Below are 19,723 nucleotides of genomic sequence, written 5' to 3'. Positions count from 1 at the left end.
GACAGAATGAATGGCGACAGAACAACAGAACTAATGAATGATGGATGGATGGATGGATGGATGGAAGAATGGATGGATGACAATGAATGGCAGATAGAACGATACAACTAATGAATGATGATAGATGGATAGACAGATGACAGATAAATAGATAGATAGATAGATAGATAGATACATGGATAGATGGATAGATGATAGATAGATGACAGAATGAATGGTGATAGAACAACAGAACTAATGAACGATGGATGGATGGATGGATGGATGGATGGATGACAGAACAAACGGCAGATAGAACGATACAACTAATGAATGATGATAGACAAATAGATAGATAGATAGATAGATAGATAGATAGATAGATAGATGGATAGATAGATGGATAGATAGATGGATAGATAGATGACAGAATGAATGGCGACAGAACAACAGAACTAATGAACGATGGATGGATGGATGGATGACAGAACAAACGGCAAATAGAACGATAAAACTAATGAAAGATATAGATGATAGATAGATAGATAGACAGATAGATAGATAGATAGATAGAACAAATGGCGATAGAACAACAGAACTAACGAACAATGGATGGATGGATGGATGACAGAACAAACGGCAGATAGAATGATACAGCTAATGAATGATGATAGATAGATAGATAGATGACAGATTGAATGGCGATAGAACAACAGAACTAATGAACGATGGATGGATGGATGGATGGAAGAATGAATGGATGGATGACAGAATGAACGGCAGATAGAACGATACAACTAATGAATGATGACAGATAGATAGATTGACAGACAGATAGATAGATAAATGGATAGATGATAGATGATAGATAGATGACAGAATGAATGGCGACAGAACAACAGAACTAATGAACGATGGATGGATGGATGGATGGATGGATAACAGAACGAACGGCAGATAGAATGATACAACTAATGAATGATGATAGACAGATAGATAGACAGATAGATAGATAGATGATAGATAGATGGATAGATGGATAGATAGATGACAGAATGAATGGCGAAAGAACAACAGAACTAACAAACAATGGATGGATAGATGGATGGATGGATGGATGACAGAACGAACGGCAGATAGAACAATACAACTAATGAATGATAGATTCCATTAAAATTTCAACTGGTTCATTTGAAGCAGTTCTTTCTGATATTTTCCAGTTCTTTAATTCTGAATTTTGCCTCAATCCTGATATCACTGACACAATGCAGCTGTTCATATTGATTCATGAGGGTCCAATGAGTGCAATTCAAACACTCCCAAACCACGCAAATACTTCCACTGACGCAGGATGCTGCTCAAACACTGCCCATCAATCACACAAACATCCTGTTTCTATCCCATACGCTTCTCTCTGATACGTAAAACATTTTTTCCAGTGTCATTATTACTAATTAAATGTCACTTTGTAGTTGAGTGGGCAAATATGGAAGAAAAAAAAAGTTGTTGTTATTATTTATACTTATAAAATAATTCACACTTCACAATTCAAATCATAATTGATGATGACATTTATAATAATAAATAAATAATATGATATTTATAATAATAAATAAAAACTTTCATCAGAACTGGCATAATGTAATTGAAATAAGTGTTTACACATACTTCTGTGGACAGTGATGGCATAAATGTAATTTAATTTTAAATTGCAATAAACAATGCATCATTCTCAGGCATACCTGAAAAACGGGAAAAAGGTGATGCAATGCGAAAGTTCTGGTGTAAAACCAAATAAATAACGCATGCACCCAGTGTTTTATGATAGTCAAATATGAATTTCATCATGGCTACACCATTCTACACACTAAAATGATTTAAAAATCATGAATATTAATATTTATTTACACATGACGAAAACAACTCTCAAACCCCACCTAAGACCGCTGTGCCTTTAAAAGTTTTACAGTATACAAATGCCCTCCGTGTTTGCATACAAAATGAGAAACAGCTCTAATAAAATGCAGCGGCACGCTCTAACGTCGAGATCCTTCCAAAGGATCTGCAGCTGCTACACAAACACCACGTATACACCGCAGCTAATTTTGGTTGTCAATTCACCTTTTAGTGCTTCATTCTGTTCTGTACACACAGTTCAGTCTTTTACAGGAGTGACGACAGCATTTCACAACCAAATTAACTCTGTGACAACCACATTTACAGAAATTCTCTACAGTGTGTACAGAACTGAACAACTGGTTAATGATGAATTTAAATGCATATGAGAGTTGTGTCTTTTCTGTATGCAGTGTAAGAAATCACAGAGTAGTGTTGCCAGATCTTGCTGGAAAAAAAGAAAAAAACAACAACTACAAATAAGACCAAACGCTTCATCTTAGAAACTAGCCACATAACAAAATATTGTGACCTGCATCCACCTGTTTTATTAACTCTATAAACTGGATTGCTTTATGAGCTGAGCCCAAACTACAAGCCCAAAGATGCTTAAAGGAGAACACTTCCAGAACAACAATTCACAAATAATTTACTCACCCCCTTGTTATCCAAGATGTTTATGTCTTTCTGTCTTCAGTCGTGAAGAAATTATGTTTTTTGAGCAAAGCATTTCAGGATTTTTCTCCATATAATGGACTTCATTGGTGCCCCGATTTTGAACTTCCAACTCCCAGCCGAGGAAGAAGGGTCTTATCTAGTGAAACGATCGGTCATTTTTATTTATTTATTTATTTTTTTTTTTCAGAAAATAAAAATTTGTTTACTTTTTAAGCACAAAAGCTTGTGTAGCACAGGCTCTGGGATGCACGTTCAAGTACTATTGAATCACGTCGGAAGGTCATGTGGATATAGGCGGAACCACAGACCCAGTGTTTATAAAGCGAACGTGCAAAGACTAAGAAAGTACAAGTCAAACGCTGTTTACAAACAAAAAGGTACAACGATGTCGGACGATTCTGAAGTTCTAGGAGAAAATAACATGTTTTTCGACATACTCTACCTTTTTGAGCCGGAGTACACAGACGATGAACTTGTGGTGATTCGAAGACGTGATTCGTAGAAGTGATGGGAAGTTTGGATCATTTTACCATTTTAACTCGGACCTTTGAGTCTCGTTCAGCAAAACGAACAAATCTTTTTTCGATTCATTTTGTTCATTTTAGCATCACGTGACAGCCCCATAAGATGAACGAATGACTTGAAAAATCTGAAGACTCGAAACAGGTTATCTAACTTCGAATGACTCATTCTTCCCGAGTCACATTAAAGATTCGTTCAAAATGAACGAATCGTTCAAGAACGTGCATCCCAGAGCCTGTGCTACATGAGCTTTTGTGCTTAAAAAGTATACAAATTTTTATTTTCTGAAAACAATGACCAATCGTTTCACTAGATAAGACCCTTCTTCCTTGACTGGGATCGTTTAGAGCCATTTGAAGCTGCATTTAAACTACATTTTGGAAGTTCAAATTCGGGGCACCAATGAAGTCCATTATATGCAGAAAAATCCTGAAATGCTTTTCTCAAAAACCATAATTTCTTTACGACTGAAGACAGAAAGACATGAACATCCTGGATGACAAGGGGGTGAGAAATTATTTGGAAACTGTTGTTCTAGAAGTGGACTTCTCCTTTAATAAGCATTGCTTATAATAAGTGGACATGGCAACCCTTTCAAGAGAGTTCTTCAGCTGTTCAGTAATAACAGTATCTATCCTACAGTACTTGCAGCTTATTACCTCATCATGACTGGATGAACCTGAAGACCTGAAAGGCATTGCGAATGTGGGTGGTCTTGGTATGACATCAGAACTTTTTTGCAGAGTGCGGAGGATGTCTTGAGTGCTGAACGTTGTATGTTTTGATGGCACATTCTCTTTTGGCTCAAAAGACCAAGGAAAATTTGATTCCTCTTGGAATGACCTCTTAAAGAATAATTTCAGTGTGTAAAAAAATCGAGAGGCCAGTAAAATCTATGTGTGTGTGTGTAAGAGTATCTTGGGTGAAGTCTGATTGTCTCGGCATGATTTCCATTATTCATTGTTCTGTGAGTGGCTCTAATTGTACCATCATTACCAGCTCGAGCTCTAATAACTGTCCCCGATTCCTCATTCGCTCTGACAGATCACTTCAAGCGCCATTAAAACAATTATCTTAAGAAGACTAGCACTGATTAATATTCCCATAATGCTCTGTAATTACGCATCACTGATATGCGGATGTGGCCTGAATCTTTGAAAACAGTCTTTTTTTGTCTCTCTTTAATTTTAAAGTAACACAAATGTTGCGATTTTTTTTTTCCGAAAAGTGTAACACAAATTTCTAAGGCTTCTAAGGAAAATGAAAGAAGAGGTTTGCTATGAGAAAAAACAAAACAAAACAAAGAAAGATTACAGACGTTCCTATTACAGTGAACAGAAGCGCTGTTATTGCCCTATAACTCACAAGTCATTTTAAGCTTTTTTACTGCACTGCAGTATTTTTAATAAAAAAGCATCACATCGGAAGGTTGTTGCAGCATTATTGCATAAAACTCTATTTGAAAGGGCCATGTTGAGTAAAACACAATGTTCTTCCATCCATCCAACAAGAAAAACTCTATGGCAATATTAAATTGTCTAAAAAAACAAGAAAACAACAACTGCAAAAACATACAGTTATTACAGTATAATTAAAATTCTATTAGAGTTTGCATTCTTTTTTTTTATTATTATTATTTTTTAGATTTTTTTATAATTATAATTTATTATTATTATTCATTTTAATTTTAGGTAAAGTTTCAACTTGTGTGATTTTAAGATTTTTTTTTTTTTAATTTATTTAATTTTAAACGTCTATAGCTTTTTATTTCAGTTTTACTTATTTTAGTACTTAAAATTAAACTAAATGAAAATGAGAAATAAAATAAGCTCAGTATCCTATAACCCAATCAGAATTTGGAGTAGGGCTGTGCAAATAATCGCATGCGATTATGATGCGCATCTCTTCAGTAATGCCGGTTCCGTGATTAGTCGTAGATTTCCATCATGTGCAGTCAGACGCATTCATTATGGAGCGGCACTCACTACAAAGAGCCGAAATTCACTGACAAGCCGCGAACCGGCATTACTGAAGAGATGCGCATCATAATCGCATGCGATTATTTGCACAGACCTAATCTGGAGTTGAACTATTTGTTTAACATTCATATACAGTACATACAGGAATCTTAAAGGGATAGTTCACCCAAAAATGAAAATTACCCCATGATTACTCACCGTCAAGACATCCTAGATGTATAAGACTTTTTTCTTTCAGACAAATACCATTGAAGTTATATTAAAAAATGTCCTGGCTCTTTCAAGCTTTATAAAGGCACTGAATGGGTGTTGAGATTTTGAAGTTCAAAAAAGTGCATCCATCCATCATGAAAAGTACTCTACACAGCTCCGGGGGGTTAATAAAGGCCTTCTGAAGTATATTGATGTGTTTGTGTCCGAAAAAATTTCCATGTTTAAAACAAACATACAGTTTTATGCGAAAGTTTGTAAACCCCTTTCAGAATCTGTGAAAATGTGAATAATTTCAACACAATAAGACAGTTCATACAAAATGAATGTTATTTTTATTTAGTACTTTCCTGAGTAACATATTTTACATATAGTCCACAAGACATGATCCACAACTGTTTTTTTTTCTTATTTTGTGATAGTTGTTCATGAGTCCCTTGTTTGTTCTGAACAGTTAAACTGAGGACTGTTTTTCAGAAAAATTCTCCATGTCCTGCAGATTCTTCAGTTTTCCAGCATCTTTTGCATATTTGAACCCTTTCCAGCAGTGACTGGATGATTTTAAGATCCATCTTTTCACACTGAGGACAACTGAGGGACTCAAACATAACTATTAAAAAAAAGGTTCAAACATTCACTGATGCTCCAGAAGAAAACATGATGCACTAAGAGCTTTTGAACAGGATGAAGATGTCCAAATTTTTCTTATTTTGTTGAAATATCTTTCTTTTTCCATTTAGTACTGCCCTTCGGAAGCAACAGAAGATACTTGCATGTTTCCCGGAAGACAAATTAAGTACAATTTACCTTGATCTTCAAATTCCAAAAGTTTTCACCCCCCCCTTAATGCATCATGTTTCCTTCTGGAGCACCAGTGAATGTTTGAACCTTTTTTAAAAGTTGTGTTTGAGTCCTTCAATTGTCCTTAATGTGAAAAAATGGATCTCAAAGTCATACAGAACAAACAAGGGACTCATGAACAACCATTAAAAAAATAGTCGTAGATCATCCAGGTAACCACACACGGTATTAAGAACCAAGGGTTCCCAAACTTTTGCAAAGGGGTTATTTTAATAATTTCAGCTATTTTTTTGTCTTGTAGACTATATGTAAACATCTTTTATGTAAAATATCTTACTCAGGACAGTATTAAATAAAAAAGAACATTGCATAACATGCGTTTTGTATGATCTCTCTTATTTTGTTTAAATTATTCACATTTTCACAGATTCTGCAAGGGGTTCCCAAGCTTTCGCATAAAACGGTATACTTTAATCACAGGCTTTATGTCCCTTTAACATCATTCTTATGCTGCCTTACATGCACAAAAAATATATTTATGTTAAAAACGTATTGAATAAAAACATTTTTTTAATCAGATGGTTTACAAGCACAAACATATATTTATATTCATAAATATTCAACACTATTCTTTTGCTTCCTACAAAAATCTATTTATATTTATTTATTATACGCTCCTTCAGCTCTATTCTTTTGCTGCCTGTTTTGCATTGGTATTCTGTTAAGAAAATGCAAATCTAGTCATATTAGCATACCCATAGAACAAAGTGTAAATTACATACTATATCAGAATACTATTAGATGATATAACTCTAGTCCTACAACATTACATGAGCTTGTGTGTGTGTGTATGTGTGTGTGTGTTACCTGTCTCTCCGTGAGCTGAGGAAACACAGCAGATGACAGGCCCAGAGCAGCGGTCCTGCGTAGGTGCTCAGCGCCGTCAGGAAAATGGCAGGTGCTTCCACATAACTCTCCAGACCCACAAAACCCACAGAGATGTCCACCGTCCCGATGTTATTAGAGTTTCCCTGAAGAGACCATAAAACATCAAAACACAGTTAACATACATTTTGACATTTAATAAAGCCCCGAAAAATTAATGTGTCATGGTTGTCTGGAATAACACGAGAGTGAGGGGAATTAATATTTTTGAGTTAACTCTTTTAATACTTTGTGTTAGGGGCTTTGAAAACCCCTTAACAGGCTTGCTGCAGTGTTGCCAAGTCTGCTGTTTTCCCATGGAATTGGGCTACTTCAACACTGTTGCTGCAGGTTGTTTTTCATGTCCGCAGGTTGAAGCGACCCCAGTAACGTAATATTTAGCCCCTGGAATGCTAATTTTACCAGGGGACCCCACTCAAGATATGATTGGGCTATTTTTTTGGGCTAGTTTTGAGTAGCAACTAGGCGGATTTTGTTGTGAAAACCTGGCAACCCTGGCTTGCTGCGATAGTCTGTGTTGACGGTGATACCGGTGAGAGTCCGCAACACCGGTTTCATCACTTGCCCATCAATTTTGAATTTTTATAATAATAAAAATCATTTAGTTCAGTTATAGATCAGACAATACTATTAAAACTGAACGCAGCTGCTCAATGCAGTGTGCTGAACGACAGTCGCATCACAGATCAGATTTCATTTATCACCTGAAGAGAGTGAGTCAAGCTGAATGACAAGAAAAGAGAGGTGAGAAAGACAAGACGATGGCGGAAGACTTTCAAATGAAATGCAAAAACGCCTGTTTTAAAAATATTTTGGATTTTAAAAGGCCTGTTGGCTTGCGCCATTTATCTAAGGTGATAGTGGAAGTTTCATATTTATTTGGTTTCACAGTGTTTGCTGGTTTTTGTTTATTTAAACTGTGTATTTTATTACTTTATTTCACATCAAGGTGTATGCCATGCCTCCAAGTTTTCTCATTCGTTTTGCTAATAAACGTTCTATGTTACTTATTTATTTGGTTTTACATTGTTTACTGATTTTCAGTTTTGTATACCTATTTAAACTTTGTGTAAGTTAGTTGTTATTTTATATTAGGCATATAACATGGTGTATTTTTAGTTACGTTACATTAATGCCGCTAATTTAAAAGTGAAATTAAAATGCGCACACTGCTTTAACAAGCTATTTAAAGCTTAGGAAAGTGAGGAAAAGAGGGAAAACTCATATGAACTAAAAACAAACAACTGCTTGACGCCGACTTGCAGCTAATTTGAAAGTGAAAGTAAACGGCACACAATGATTTTACAAGCTATTTAAAACCAAAGGAAAGTAAGGAAAAGAGGGAAAACTCAAACAAACTAAAAACCAGTTGCTAGATGCTGAATTGCTTACTAAAAACAGATTTAAAAAAAAAAAAACATTAATTTCATTTGACCATTAACCATCATTAACCATGAACGTGAATGTGTCATTAAATTGTTTAAATATTAACCCAAAATGTCAGGGGGACCTCAGGTAAATATTTTACGTCAAAGAAAGTCTGGAAATGGCTGATATAAACAGTAGTGAAGTGATGCAGCAGAGCTTTAAGGCATCCTGCAGTTATTCAGGTGAGGTGAGAGAAATGCCGTGTTTCTAGTCTCCGCTGACAGACTTGAGTCTGAGGGTCCCTTGGCTGATAGACGGATGGGGAAGAGGGGAAATAAACGAACAGCTCCTACTCTTTCCTGTCAGCAGCTCACAGGAGGCTGTGTCTGTCACTCGGGCTGCTCCTGTCAGGACCGGGAGATTGGAAAATCCTCCTCCTCAATCGCTCTCTTCTTGCCTCTCTTACTCCCATTATTTTATGCTAGTTTTCAGTGTCAGAGTGGGCGGAAAAAGGGCCTAGCCTGACAAAATGAGCTAAATCAATGTGACAATTTACAATTAACAATCACTTCCAGCCTGCTTAATGACTAGAGAGAGAGAGAAGAATATATCCATCCTTTGACAGTTCAGCTGCATTGACCCTGACTGTCCCTCGATGATGATGTCATTGTCAAGCCCATAATTCCATGCTCGGGTGCTTTAAATGATAATTGGCCAGTAAAGCACCATTTATGACCCTTACTAACACTCAGCTCTGATTTGATTTGCTCTCAATGTCTCATTATAAAACTGATTCTTTTGATCAGGTTTATAAACAGTCCATCCGCCAGCCATTAGTCGGACAAAAAGTTTGTGACTTTTATCCCATGCCTGGCAGTTTTGAGGTCATTTATACCAATAGTCAAAAGTTTGGAATAATACGTAATGTTGTAAAACTAAAATGAATTACAATTTACAACAGTTCTCTATTTAAAAATTAAAAATGTAATTTATTCCTGTGATGCCTTTTTATTATTATCAATGTAAAAAAAAAAGTTTTTGCTCTTTAATATTTTTGTGGAAACTGTCATACACTACCATTCAGCAGTTAAGTAATTAAATGAATAAAATAAAATAAAAAAAAAAAAAAGAAAATAATAATACTTTTTTATTCAGCAAGGATGCATTAAATTACAGTAAAGACATTTATAATATTACAAAATATTTCTGTTTTAAATCAAAAGTTATTTTAAACTTTTTATTCATGAAAGAATCCTGAAAAAACGTATTATGGTATTCAGCAGCAAAAAAATGCTTTTAAAAATGAAAGACATTTAAAGTTGATTATTAATAATTGATTATCAATAATAATAATAATATTTGAGCACCAAATCAGCATATTAGAATGATTTCTGAAGGATCATATAACACTGAAAACTGGAGTAATGATGGTGAAAATTCAGCTTTGCATCACAGGAATAAATTACATTTTAAAATATATTACAATAGGAACTAGTTATTTTAAAATATAATAATATTTCACAATATTACACTTTTACTGTATTTTTGATTAAATAAATGCAGCCTCACTGAGGATAAGATTCTTCTTTTAAAAACATAAAAAATCTTAATTATTTACATTTTTTGACTAGTAGTGTGAAATATCACAGATATACACAAAACAGACAGAAAATACCGGACTCATCTTGCACTGTACATATTTTAGTCCGATCAAATGCTGTCTAAAATAAGTCCCGCTCCCATTACAACACAACACCACTAGCAAGAGTTGGAATAAAACCATGCATCATTAAGTCTTTGACCTAATATGCTTTTTTTTTTTTTTTTTACATTTTCAAACCCATCAATTTGTTGCAATGCAAGGTGCTGGAATGCATTCTTTCTGAAAGCCTCTTCATTGTTTTCTTCCAAATTCTAGCTGTCAAAGCTGTAACTGAACCTGCTGGCTAGTATACAAATAAAGGAACAAGCTATTCAAAATGTCTCCAGCAGCAGCTGATGATGATTTTATGGTTGAATTGATAAAATATGTAAAGAAAAGTTTTGCTGAGTCAAGATTCTATAATGGAAATCTGAAATGAATGGAGGAATTCTGCTGTCGTCATTGTTTATAATACTAAAGGGCATTTACACACTTAGGTTTCATTCATTTCATTTTCCATATGAATCAATCTGGTTTAGGGTAGGATTACAATTCTGTTCACAAGGCAGCCTTATTTGCAGAAGTGAAGTACTATTAATGTTACTATATAATGCATTTTTCTTGTCTACAAATGAATTGTAGTCAGCAGATTGCATTCTTTGAATATCTTGCAGTTTTTTTAGGGCTGCCCCCTAATAGTCTACTAACTGTTAGTCGATAAAAGGATGCTTGGTTGACCAAAATTTTATTAGCTGCAGAATAAAAATTTGACAGGAAGTGACGAAGTCACACAGTCAGAGATGGACAGATAGTTAACGGCTGGTCTATGTGGAATTATAGTATATCGGGCAGGACATCCAAACACTTGGCAGTAATGGCCTAATGGTTAGAGAGTTGGGCTTGTAACCCGGAGGTCGCTAGTTCGATTCCTGCACCAGCTGGTGGGGACTGTGAATGAACGCGCTCTTTCCACCTTTAATACCATGACTGAAGTGCCCTTGAAGTGCACTGAACCCCCAATTGCTCCCTGGGCGCTGGAGCAATGGATACCCACTGCTCCTGCTGTGTGATGGGTTAAAAGCAGAGGACCAATTTCGAGTATGAGTCACCATACTTGACAATACGTCACTTTCACTTGCCTATCATTAATCAACCTCAAATATGGCTTTTCATCGTAAATATGTACGCAGTAGCAACTTTAGATGGGCGCTCTATCTAATGTTAACCTACTGTAGAAAAGTGTGCGCTATTGAAGTGTCCCTCAAGCCATCCTAGGTGTTTATGACTTTCTTCTTTCAGAAAAATACAATTGGAATTATATTAAAAAATGTCCTGGTTCTTCCAATCTTTATAATGACAGCAAATGGCTGCTGAGATTTTGAAACCCAAAAAAGTGCATTCATCCATCATAAAAGTACACCTACATCCTATTTCATTCGCTGGAATGCCACTCTCTTGTGAATGCACGTATGACAGTCAGCGTAAGCTAGTGATTATGGTTTATAAAGTTTTAAATATGGGTATTTTTCTTACACAAATGCATTAATTCAGAAGGCTTTATTAAACCCCCAGAGCCATACTGAGTACTTTTTATGATAAATTAATGCACTTTATTGGATTTCAAAAACTAAACAGCCATTCACTGCCGTTATAAAGCTTGGAGGAGCCAGGACCTTTTTAATACAATTCCGATTGTATTCATCTAAAAGAAGAAAGTCATATACACCTAGAATGGCTAGTGGGTAAGTAAATCAAGGGGTAATTTTTGGGTGGACTATCCCTTTAACTTGTCTGAATGGTGGTATTACAATGTTTTTAACACAAACATACCAAGGTTTGGTACCAAAGAAATACAATCAAACTTGGGTTTAGGCTGAGCAATCGACCCCAATGTGTGAAAACGTCCTAAGAACAATGAAACTGCAATTATTTAATCAATATGCCCTAATGGAGGAAACCAGACCTCTATTGTCTTCACTAAACAAAGCCGTTCTTAAAGATGTTCTCCTCTCATCATTACCTGAAAGTAGAAGAAAGCCTGGCCGAACCAGTAGTGCATGATGGTGGTCTGGGCGGCATCGTAGTGCAGCTTCTTCCAGATGAACTGAGCCATGATGGTCTGGATGAGCAGACAGCAGGCCAGCGTGGGCAAATTATGAGCTCTGAACAGCAGAGCCACCAATAACACCACACCGCTGTACACTTCCCACAGTCCTCTGCTCTTCAGCCGCCCGCTGTCCACCGCTGACGACATCACCTGTGAGCGCAACAGGTCCTTCACGCCAGTGAACAAGATACCGAGGACGAAAACGTAGACGAATCGTGCCTCGACGGTTCCTCTGAAAGAGAACGTGAGAAACAGAAGGAAAATATTCTTGTTTAGGCTCATCAAAGAAGCTCACATTTTCACCCGCTCTCTTTCTTACACACGGAAGAATCGATATCGACTGCGAGCACCCTTTTGTTTGATGGCTCGTCTTCATCTTGGGCAAAGCTTGTGAAATCTGGAGAATCAATAACAGCCAGGTTTGGTGCTTCGCAGCGGAGAGCAGAAGTTACTTATTATAGCCCACAGGAGGTCAGCGGGGTCACCTGGAGGAAATCAGCAGAAACCGCCTGAAAAGACCACCTTCTCGCTTTTGACAATGTTGTAAACGCAGCAGAACTGCTGGGACAATATCAGGTCAACTTCAGAGATGCAGAGAGACCACACCGTAAGCAAAACAACTCTACTGTCAGGACAAAGTATACTGAAGCTATTTAAGTGGACAATATACAGTACCACATGCTAAACTAGATCAGATCATAATATTTTTCTAATTCAAGAACAAAGATACTGCTTGTGGGATGGTCAAAAATTACAGATTTTTATTAAAATGAATGCACTATAAAATGAATGCACTATATTTTAAATCAATAATGTTTTTACATTATATTTTAGATATATTTTATATAATTTGAAAGGTTCAATAAATGACGACCACTACACCTCAACACAACACCTCAATCACTTAATCGGAGATATTCTTGTCTAACTTACATCCCTGCTATCAAAACAGTGGAGGTTGGACTGTTGCAGCTGATCTGAGGTAAGACGCTGATGTCAATCAACTATCGTGGGAGCGGCCTCTGTCTGTGTGACACCACAATGACAGGTATCTGAGAATGGCTCGATTTGAAAAAGGGGATATTATTTTTACAGATTAATTAAAAACCACTGCATGGATTTTTACCATTATAGGGTAGGTGTACATACACTGCCAACACACATTAATGTTCAAACAACATGTAAAAGTAAAGTTTGCATCCGATGACCCCTTTAAGTTTAGTTACTGGGTAGGATTAGGAATGAACAACATGGTCATGCAGAATATGTGGTTTTTAAGTATTAATAAACAGCTAATATGTTAAAAATAGGCATGCAATTAAGCAACGAGTTAAAGTACTAAAGTGTTACCAATAGTTCTGATCCAATTATAACCTGTTTTTTTAACAACTTTTTAAGCATAGACCTTGAAATCATCCAACTTAAGCGGTCGTAAATATTGAATGCTTGAAGTTTGGACTCTTTTTAAATAAGATACTTAGCAAATTATAGTTAAAAAAGTGAAACTAGAAAAAAGTATAAAAGTGTAAGTGTAAATTATTATGAAAAATGCACAAATATACCAGTTTTTAAATCTGAAATGAAACATTTACAGTGTACAACCACACACACATTCAGTTGAGGTCAAAATTTAAATACAACTTGCAGAATCTACTAAAAGTTAATTATTTTACCAAAATAAGAGGGATCATACAAAATGCATGTTATTATATTATTTATTACTGACCTGAATAAGACATTTCACTTAAAAGATGTACAAAAAAAGAGAGAACAGTTGAATTTATAAAAGTGATCCTGCTCAAGTGTTTACATACACTTAATTCTTAATACTGTGTTGTTACTGGAATGATCCACAGCCTTTTTATGTGATACAGTAGCTGTTCATGAGTCCCTTGTTTGTCCTGAACAGTTAAACTGCCCACTGTTCTTCAAAAAAATCCTTCAGATCCCACTTTTTTTTGTTTTGTTTTTTCAACATTTTTGTGTATTTGAACCTTTTCCAACAATGATGACTGTATGAATTTGATATCCATCTTTTCACACTGAGGACAACTGAGGGACTCATATACAACTATTACAGAAGGTTCAAACACTCCAAAAGTAAAAAAAAAAAAAAAAAAAATGCATTAAGAGCCGGGGGGTGAAAACTTTTGGAATAAAAAAAAAAAAGTTAAGAATTTGAGTAAATTTAACTTGTTTTGTCTTCTGGGAAACATGTAAGTATCTTCTGTAGCTTCTGAAGGGCAGTACTAAATGGAAAAAATACAATATTTCAGCAAAATAAGAAAAAATGTACATATCTTCAGTCTGCTCAAAAGTTTACACCCCCCGGCTCTTAATGCATTGTGTTTCCTTCTGAAGCATCAGTGAGCATTTAAACCTTCTATAATAGTTGCATATGAGTCCCTCAGTTGTCCTCAGTGTGAAAAGATGGATTTTAAAATCATACAGTCATTGTTGGAAAGGGTTCAAATACACAAAAATGCTGAAAAACCAAATCATTTGTGGGACCCGAAGGATTTTTCTAAAGAACAAAGGGCAGTTTAACATTGTGTCCTAACTACACACGACGTGACAGGATTCCAGAAACAAGCAATTTGGGTGTCCAAACCAGACGCGACACCGTGACGTGACAGATATCACAGCCATTCAGAACCGCAGAAGTGCACTGCACTCCCAACGCAATGGGCAAGTTTATGATCTAACTGATACATATGAAACCTTTTAAACATAATTAAAACTACATACTAAGACTGATACCTTATTTGTTATGGAAAACACTTGTTGGTTCGCATTGAGTTCGCCGTTTTAAGCCCCCATGTTTGCTTTAATCTATTTTCAAGATCTGAGGTAAACTGTCTGTTGTTGCTTTCAGTATGGCTATAAATGTCACGCAATATTATATTCAAACTCTCCTTAGACACATAATCAGCACCTGAGATTATCACTCTCATAGTTTGTCGCAGAAATAGAAACTGTTTCTAAATTAGAAATGTCATTGTGTCGTTGTCGTAGCTAGTTAGGACAAAAACTCAGTTTAACATGGAAAAAATACCTTATATCGCATATATTGCTGCGTTGCGGCGCGTGTATTTAGGACACGGTGTAACTGTTCAGGACAAACAAGGGACTCATGAACAACTATCACTAAATTAAAAAACAGCTGTGGATCATTCAGGTAACAACACATATTACGAATCAAGTGCATGTAAACTTATTTTTATAAATTCAGCTTATTTTCTCCTGTGGACTGTACGCAAATGTCTTTTATGTAAAATACCTTATTCAGGTCAGTATTAAATAAAAAAAATAACATGCATTTTGTATGATCCCTCTTTAATAATTTACATTTCGCAGTTTCTGCCCGGTGTGTGTAAACTTTTGACCTCAACTGTATATACACATAGGCATCAATTAATGTTTCCGCTGGTTGGTGCTCAACATTATCAACCAAATATAATTGGCTGAGCAAATGATATGGGCTTATTACTCGGTGTTACTGTTAAACTAGGCCTATACTTGGTGTTCGTTTTTCAAATCATTTTCCCTGTGCGATGGTGTGCTTGATTCAGTTTGTGAACAGAAACACACAGACTGCAAATTACATTACCAAGAGTCAAGTAGTCAGACAATCAACAGTCATAAATACTGACGTTAACACAGAGGGAAAATGTGTAACGGACACCTCGCAGATGCAAATGGGGTAAATAATGTTTTGCGTCACTAAATAAAAGCAAATATTCCACACAGATGAAAATCAACAGATGCAAGGAGTATTTAATGAAGCCAGTGTGCAATGTTTACTCTAACTCTGTAGAGATTTTCACAGAGGAAATTAACAAAAATCCTGCTAATTTTTCTGTCTTTAAAGTAAAGTCTACTTCCACATGAAACTCAATGCGATTACCTAAATATGAGCTACTGATAATGAAAACTGCTCAAAAACAGCTAGTTTTATCCAGGCCTGGTTCCAGAATTAAATACTGAGAGTGTTTCAGAAATAAAGTGTGCTCTAGCCTCAATGCACATACATTTTTACATATATGTTTGTCCCATCCATTGCTTTTTCGAGTGTGAATCCCGCATAAAAATGTAGATATCATTCCCAAAACTTTGCAGCGAGTATGTAGCCGAAAAAAAAAAAGTTTTATACAAATTCCGAATGGATTATACATAGTCTGGAAAGCACACAAAGAGCACTCCCTTTATAATGACTAAAAAGCTGTCCCTTGTCTTAGTTCATCACAATCTCATGAAGCTTTGTAAAGAGAGGATTCGTGAGCTTGCAAAACAGCACTGGACAAAAACTCAAAAAAGAGTTTTAAGTGGTGAGTGGATTCTAACTTAAAGGAGAAGTCCACTTTCAAAACAAAGATTCACATATAATGTACTCACCCTTTGTTATCCAAGATGTTTATGTCTTTCTTTCTTCAGTCGTAAAGAAATGATGTTTTTTGAGGAAAACATTTCTGCATTTTTCTCCATATAATGAACTGATATGGTGCCACGATTTTGACAAGGGGGTGAGTACATTATATGTAAATCTTTGTTTTGAAAGTGGACTTCTCCTTTAAACACATCTGATTTGCCATAGCATTCAGATTTGCCAGATCTGTTTCGCCAATAGGATAGTGAGTAGAGAATATCAGAGAAATATAGAGTTTTTTTCTGTGGGTGTTCAGACATTCCCCAGCAACCATGGGATCAGTGCCTATATGTTTTTCTAAAACATGTTTTACTCTAAAACTGCATAAATCAGGGGTCACCAGGTTTAGCTCCAGCCCTAATCAAACACACCTGAACCAGCTAATCAAGGTCTTACTAAATATACTTGAAACTTCCAGGCAGGTGTGTTGAGGAAAGTTGGAGATAAACTCTGCAGGACACCGGCCCTCCAGGAACAAGTTTGGTGACCCCTGGGATAAATCAAACAAGATGTGTTCCAAATTTGAGGTTGATCATTCAAAAATTAAGCTTTTAGAAAGATTTTGTTTAGGCACAGTACCAGATGTTTCCACTAGGGATGTTCCAAGCCGATCTCAAGGATTTGGATCAGGGCCAGTCAAGCATTTTTTTTTTTAACTGATCAGTATCGGCTATCTTAAGCCCAATCCTTATTTCACGTCGGCTCTCATGCCAGTGTCATGCAGTAGATGATAGTTTAAAGCCACAATTAACCATCTGGTTTTTACAACTTTCACATTGTAGCAAAAATCTCCCTTTAAACTTGAGAAAAATAAAAAATGGACGTTTATCGTGATAATTACTGATATCGACTGATATGAAAAAAAAACTATTGTGATATTTTTTGTCCATATTGCCCAGCACTAGTATTCACCTTCCAGTAGTAGTAGTAGTATACTAAAAATATAATGTTGAAAACAGTGATGAACAACAGCATTTTACTAAGTTGTAAGCTATTAATAAGTTTTAAATAAGCCTTTTTTATGGTTTCCAGCAAAACATCTAAAACACTAAAAAGTGGATAAATTTACTTGGGAAGAAACTCAACATTAAGACTTATTTTTATAGATTGTATCTTGAATATAAATGTACTTTGTCTTACTGCACTGGCAGATTTTTTGAATTGTTTTTAACTTGTTTATATTTAAAAAAATAATAAAATATCTGCCTGTGAAGTACTACAAAATACACTTACAAAACAGATGCATTCTCTGAAAACAAGTCTTTGCAAATATTATGCAGTGTTCCTTCTCAAGTATGTTTTTTTCTTTAAATTTGGAAAATGCTAATTGTTTTTGTGCCACAACAACAAGCTACAGATTTTTTTTTACTAAAATGATCAATTATCACAGCTAATGTATTCAAAATAGTGCAGCTCTTCCGATACCATACTTTTTCTATCAATCATCAGTGCAGCGTGACAAAACTACAATATACAGGTGCCTCTCAATAAATTAGAATGTCATGGAAAAGTTATTATTTATTTCAGTAATTCAACTCAAATTGTGAAACTCGTGTATTAAATAAATTCAAAGGACACAGACTGAAGTAGTTTAAGTCTTTGGTTCTTTTAATTGTAATGATTTTGGCTCACATTTAACAAAAACCTACCAATTCACTATCTCAACAAATTAGAATACTTCATGAGACTAACAAAAAAAACATTTTAGTGAATTGCTGGCCTTCTGGAAAATGTTCATTTACTGTATATGTACTCAATACTTGGCAGGGGCTCCTTTTGCTTTCATTACTGCCTCAATTTGGTATGGCATGGAGGTGATCAGTCTGTGGCACTGCTGAGGTGCTATGGAAGCCCAGGTTTCTTTGACAGTGGCCTTCAGCTCATCTGCACTTTTTGTTCTCTTGTTTCTCATTTTCCTCTTGACAATATCCCATAGATTCTCTATGGGGTTCAGGTCTGGTGAGTTTGCTGGCCAGTCAAGCACACCAACACCATGGTCATTTAACCAACTTTTGGTGCTTTTGGCAGTGTGGGCAGGTGCCAAATCCTGCTGGAAAATGAAATCAGCATCTTTAAAAAGCTGGTCAGCAGAAGGAAGCATGAAGTGCTTTCTTGATAAACGGGTGCAGTGACTTTGGTTTTCAAAAAACACAGTCTTCCCCATGATTGTGTGGCCTAGTGAACCAAACTGAGAGACCATTTTGAAGGCTCAGGAAACCTTTGCAGGTGTTTTGAGTTGATTAGCTGATTGGCATGTCACCATATTCTAGTTTGTTGAGATAGAGAATTGGTGGGTTTTTGTTAAATGTGAGCTAAAATCATGACAATTAAAAGAACCAAAAGCTTAAACTACTTCAGTCTGTGTGCACTGAATTTATTTAATACACGAGTTTCACAATTTGAGTTGAATTACTGAAATAAATGAACTTTACCACCACATTCTAATTTATTGATATTTTAAAGAGCGACCACAAATTAAGAATTTGTTCCCACAACTTATTAATTGACTAATTCATTCCCTCATTTAGTTTATGCCCTTGAAATAAATTAATACTTAATTTTTTTAGTTCTGAATCAGTTTAGTGAATCAGTTCATTCCAATGATTCATGTAAACGAACCAATTCAAACTGAAATGATTCTATGGCGTTATTTTTTAGTCAAAAGTTATGAGCGTGTAAGACATGCTCACGAGCACATTATGTTATTTCACACGCGCAAAAATGAACCTTCAGCTGGCATGATAAAAGTACTCGCGCACAAATTCAACAACCGAGAGGTGTACAGGCAGCTGCGCGCGAGCGCCTGGCATACTCTCATAGGTTAACTCTGCTTGTACAGTGGAATCCTGCTCGCGCGCAGCGGGCTTCTGCTCGCGGAGTGCTGTTTTGCTCGCGCAGTGGATTTCTCCTCGCTCAGCTGATTTCTGCTCCCTCGAGTCTAGATGACTTTTGACAATTTGGGGGCGGAAACCAAGGAGGGCACTGACTCTCTTATGATTGGTCACTTTCATCGTAATCACACCCACAGGGACATCCTTGTACCTTGATTGACAGCTCTCATTACAGGAAGCACGGAGTCAAAGTATCTGACGGAGCCTTTTAGTTAGTGCTGCATGTGTAAAACAAAACGTAAAGTATGGCCAGTGGTTCCCAAACTTTTCATGGCAAGT

The 19,723-nt window shown here is 36.0% G+C and overlaps 1 protein-coding gene across 1 annotated transcript in view; it reads right to left on the bottom strand.

The window, feature by feature from the left end:
- The window catches only part of pigg (phosphatidylinositol glycan anchor biosynthesis class G), a 175,741-nt gene that overhangs the window by 10,444 nt on the left and 145,574 nt on the right, over positions 1 to 19,723 (bottom strand). Inside the window, 2 exon segments of the mRNA XM_051128200.1 lie at positions 6,933 to 7,096; positions 12,041 to 12,359. Of these exon segments, the coding sequence (XP_050984157.1) occupies positions 6,933 to 7,096; positions 12,041 to 12,359 (483 nt within the window).

Source organism: Labeo rohita, chromosome 14, assembly GCF_022985175.1.
Source record: "Labeo rohita strain BAU-BD-2019 chromosome 14, IGBB_LRoh.1.0, whole genome shotgun sequence".
In the NCBI taxonomy this organism is placed as follows: Eukaryota; Metazoa; Chordata; class Actinopteri; order Cypriniformes; family Cyprinidae; genus Labeo; species Labeo rohita.
The sequence above is the reverse complement of the archived record's forward strand: the minus strand, read 5'-3'. Positions and strand labels throughout refer to the sequence as shown.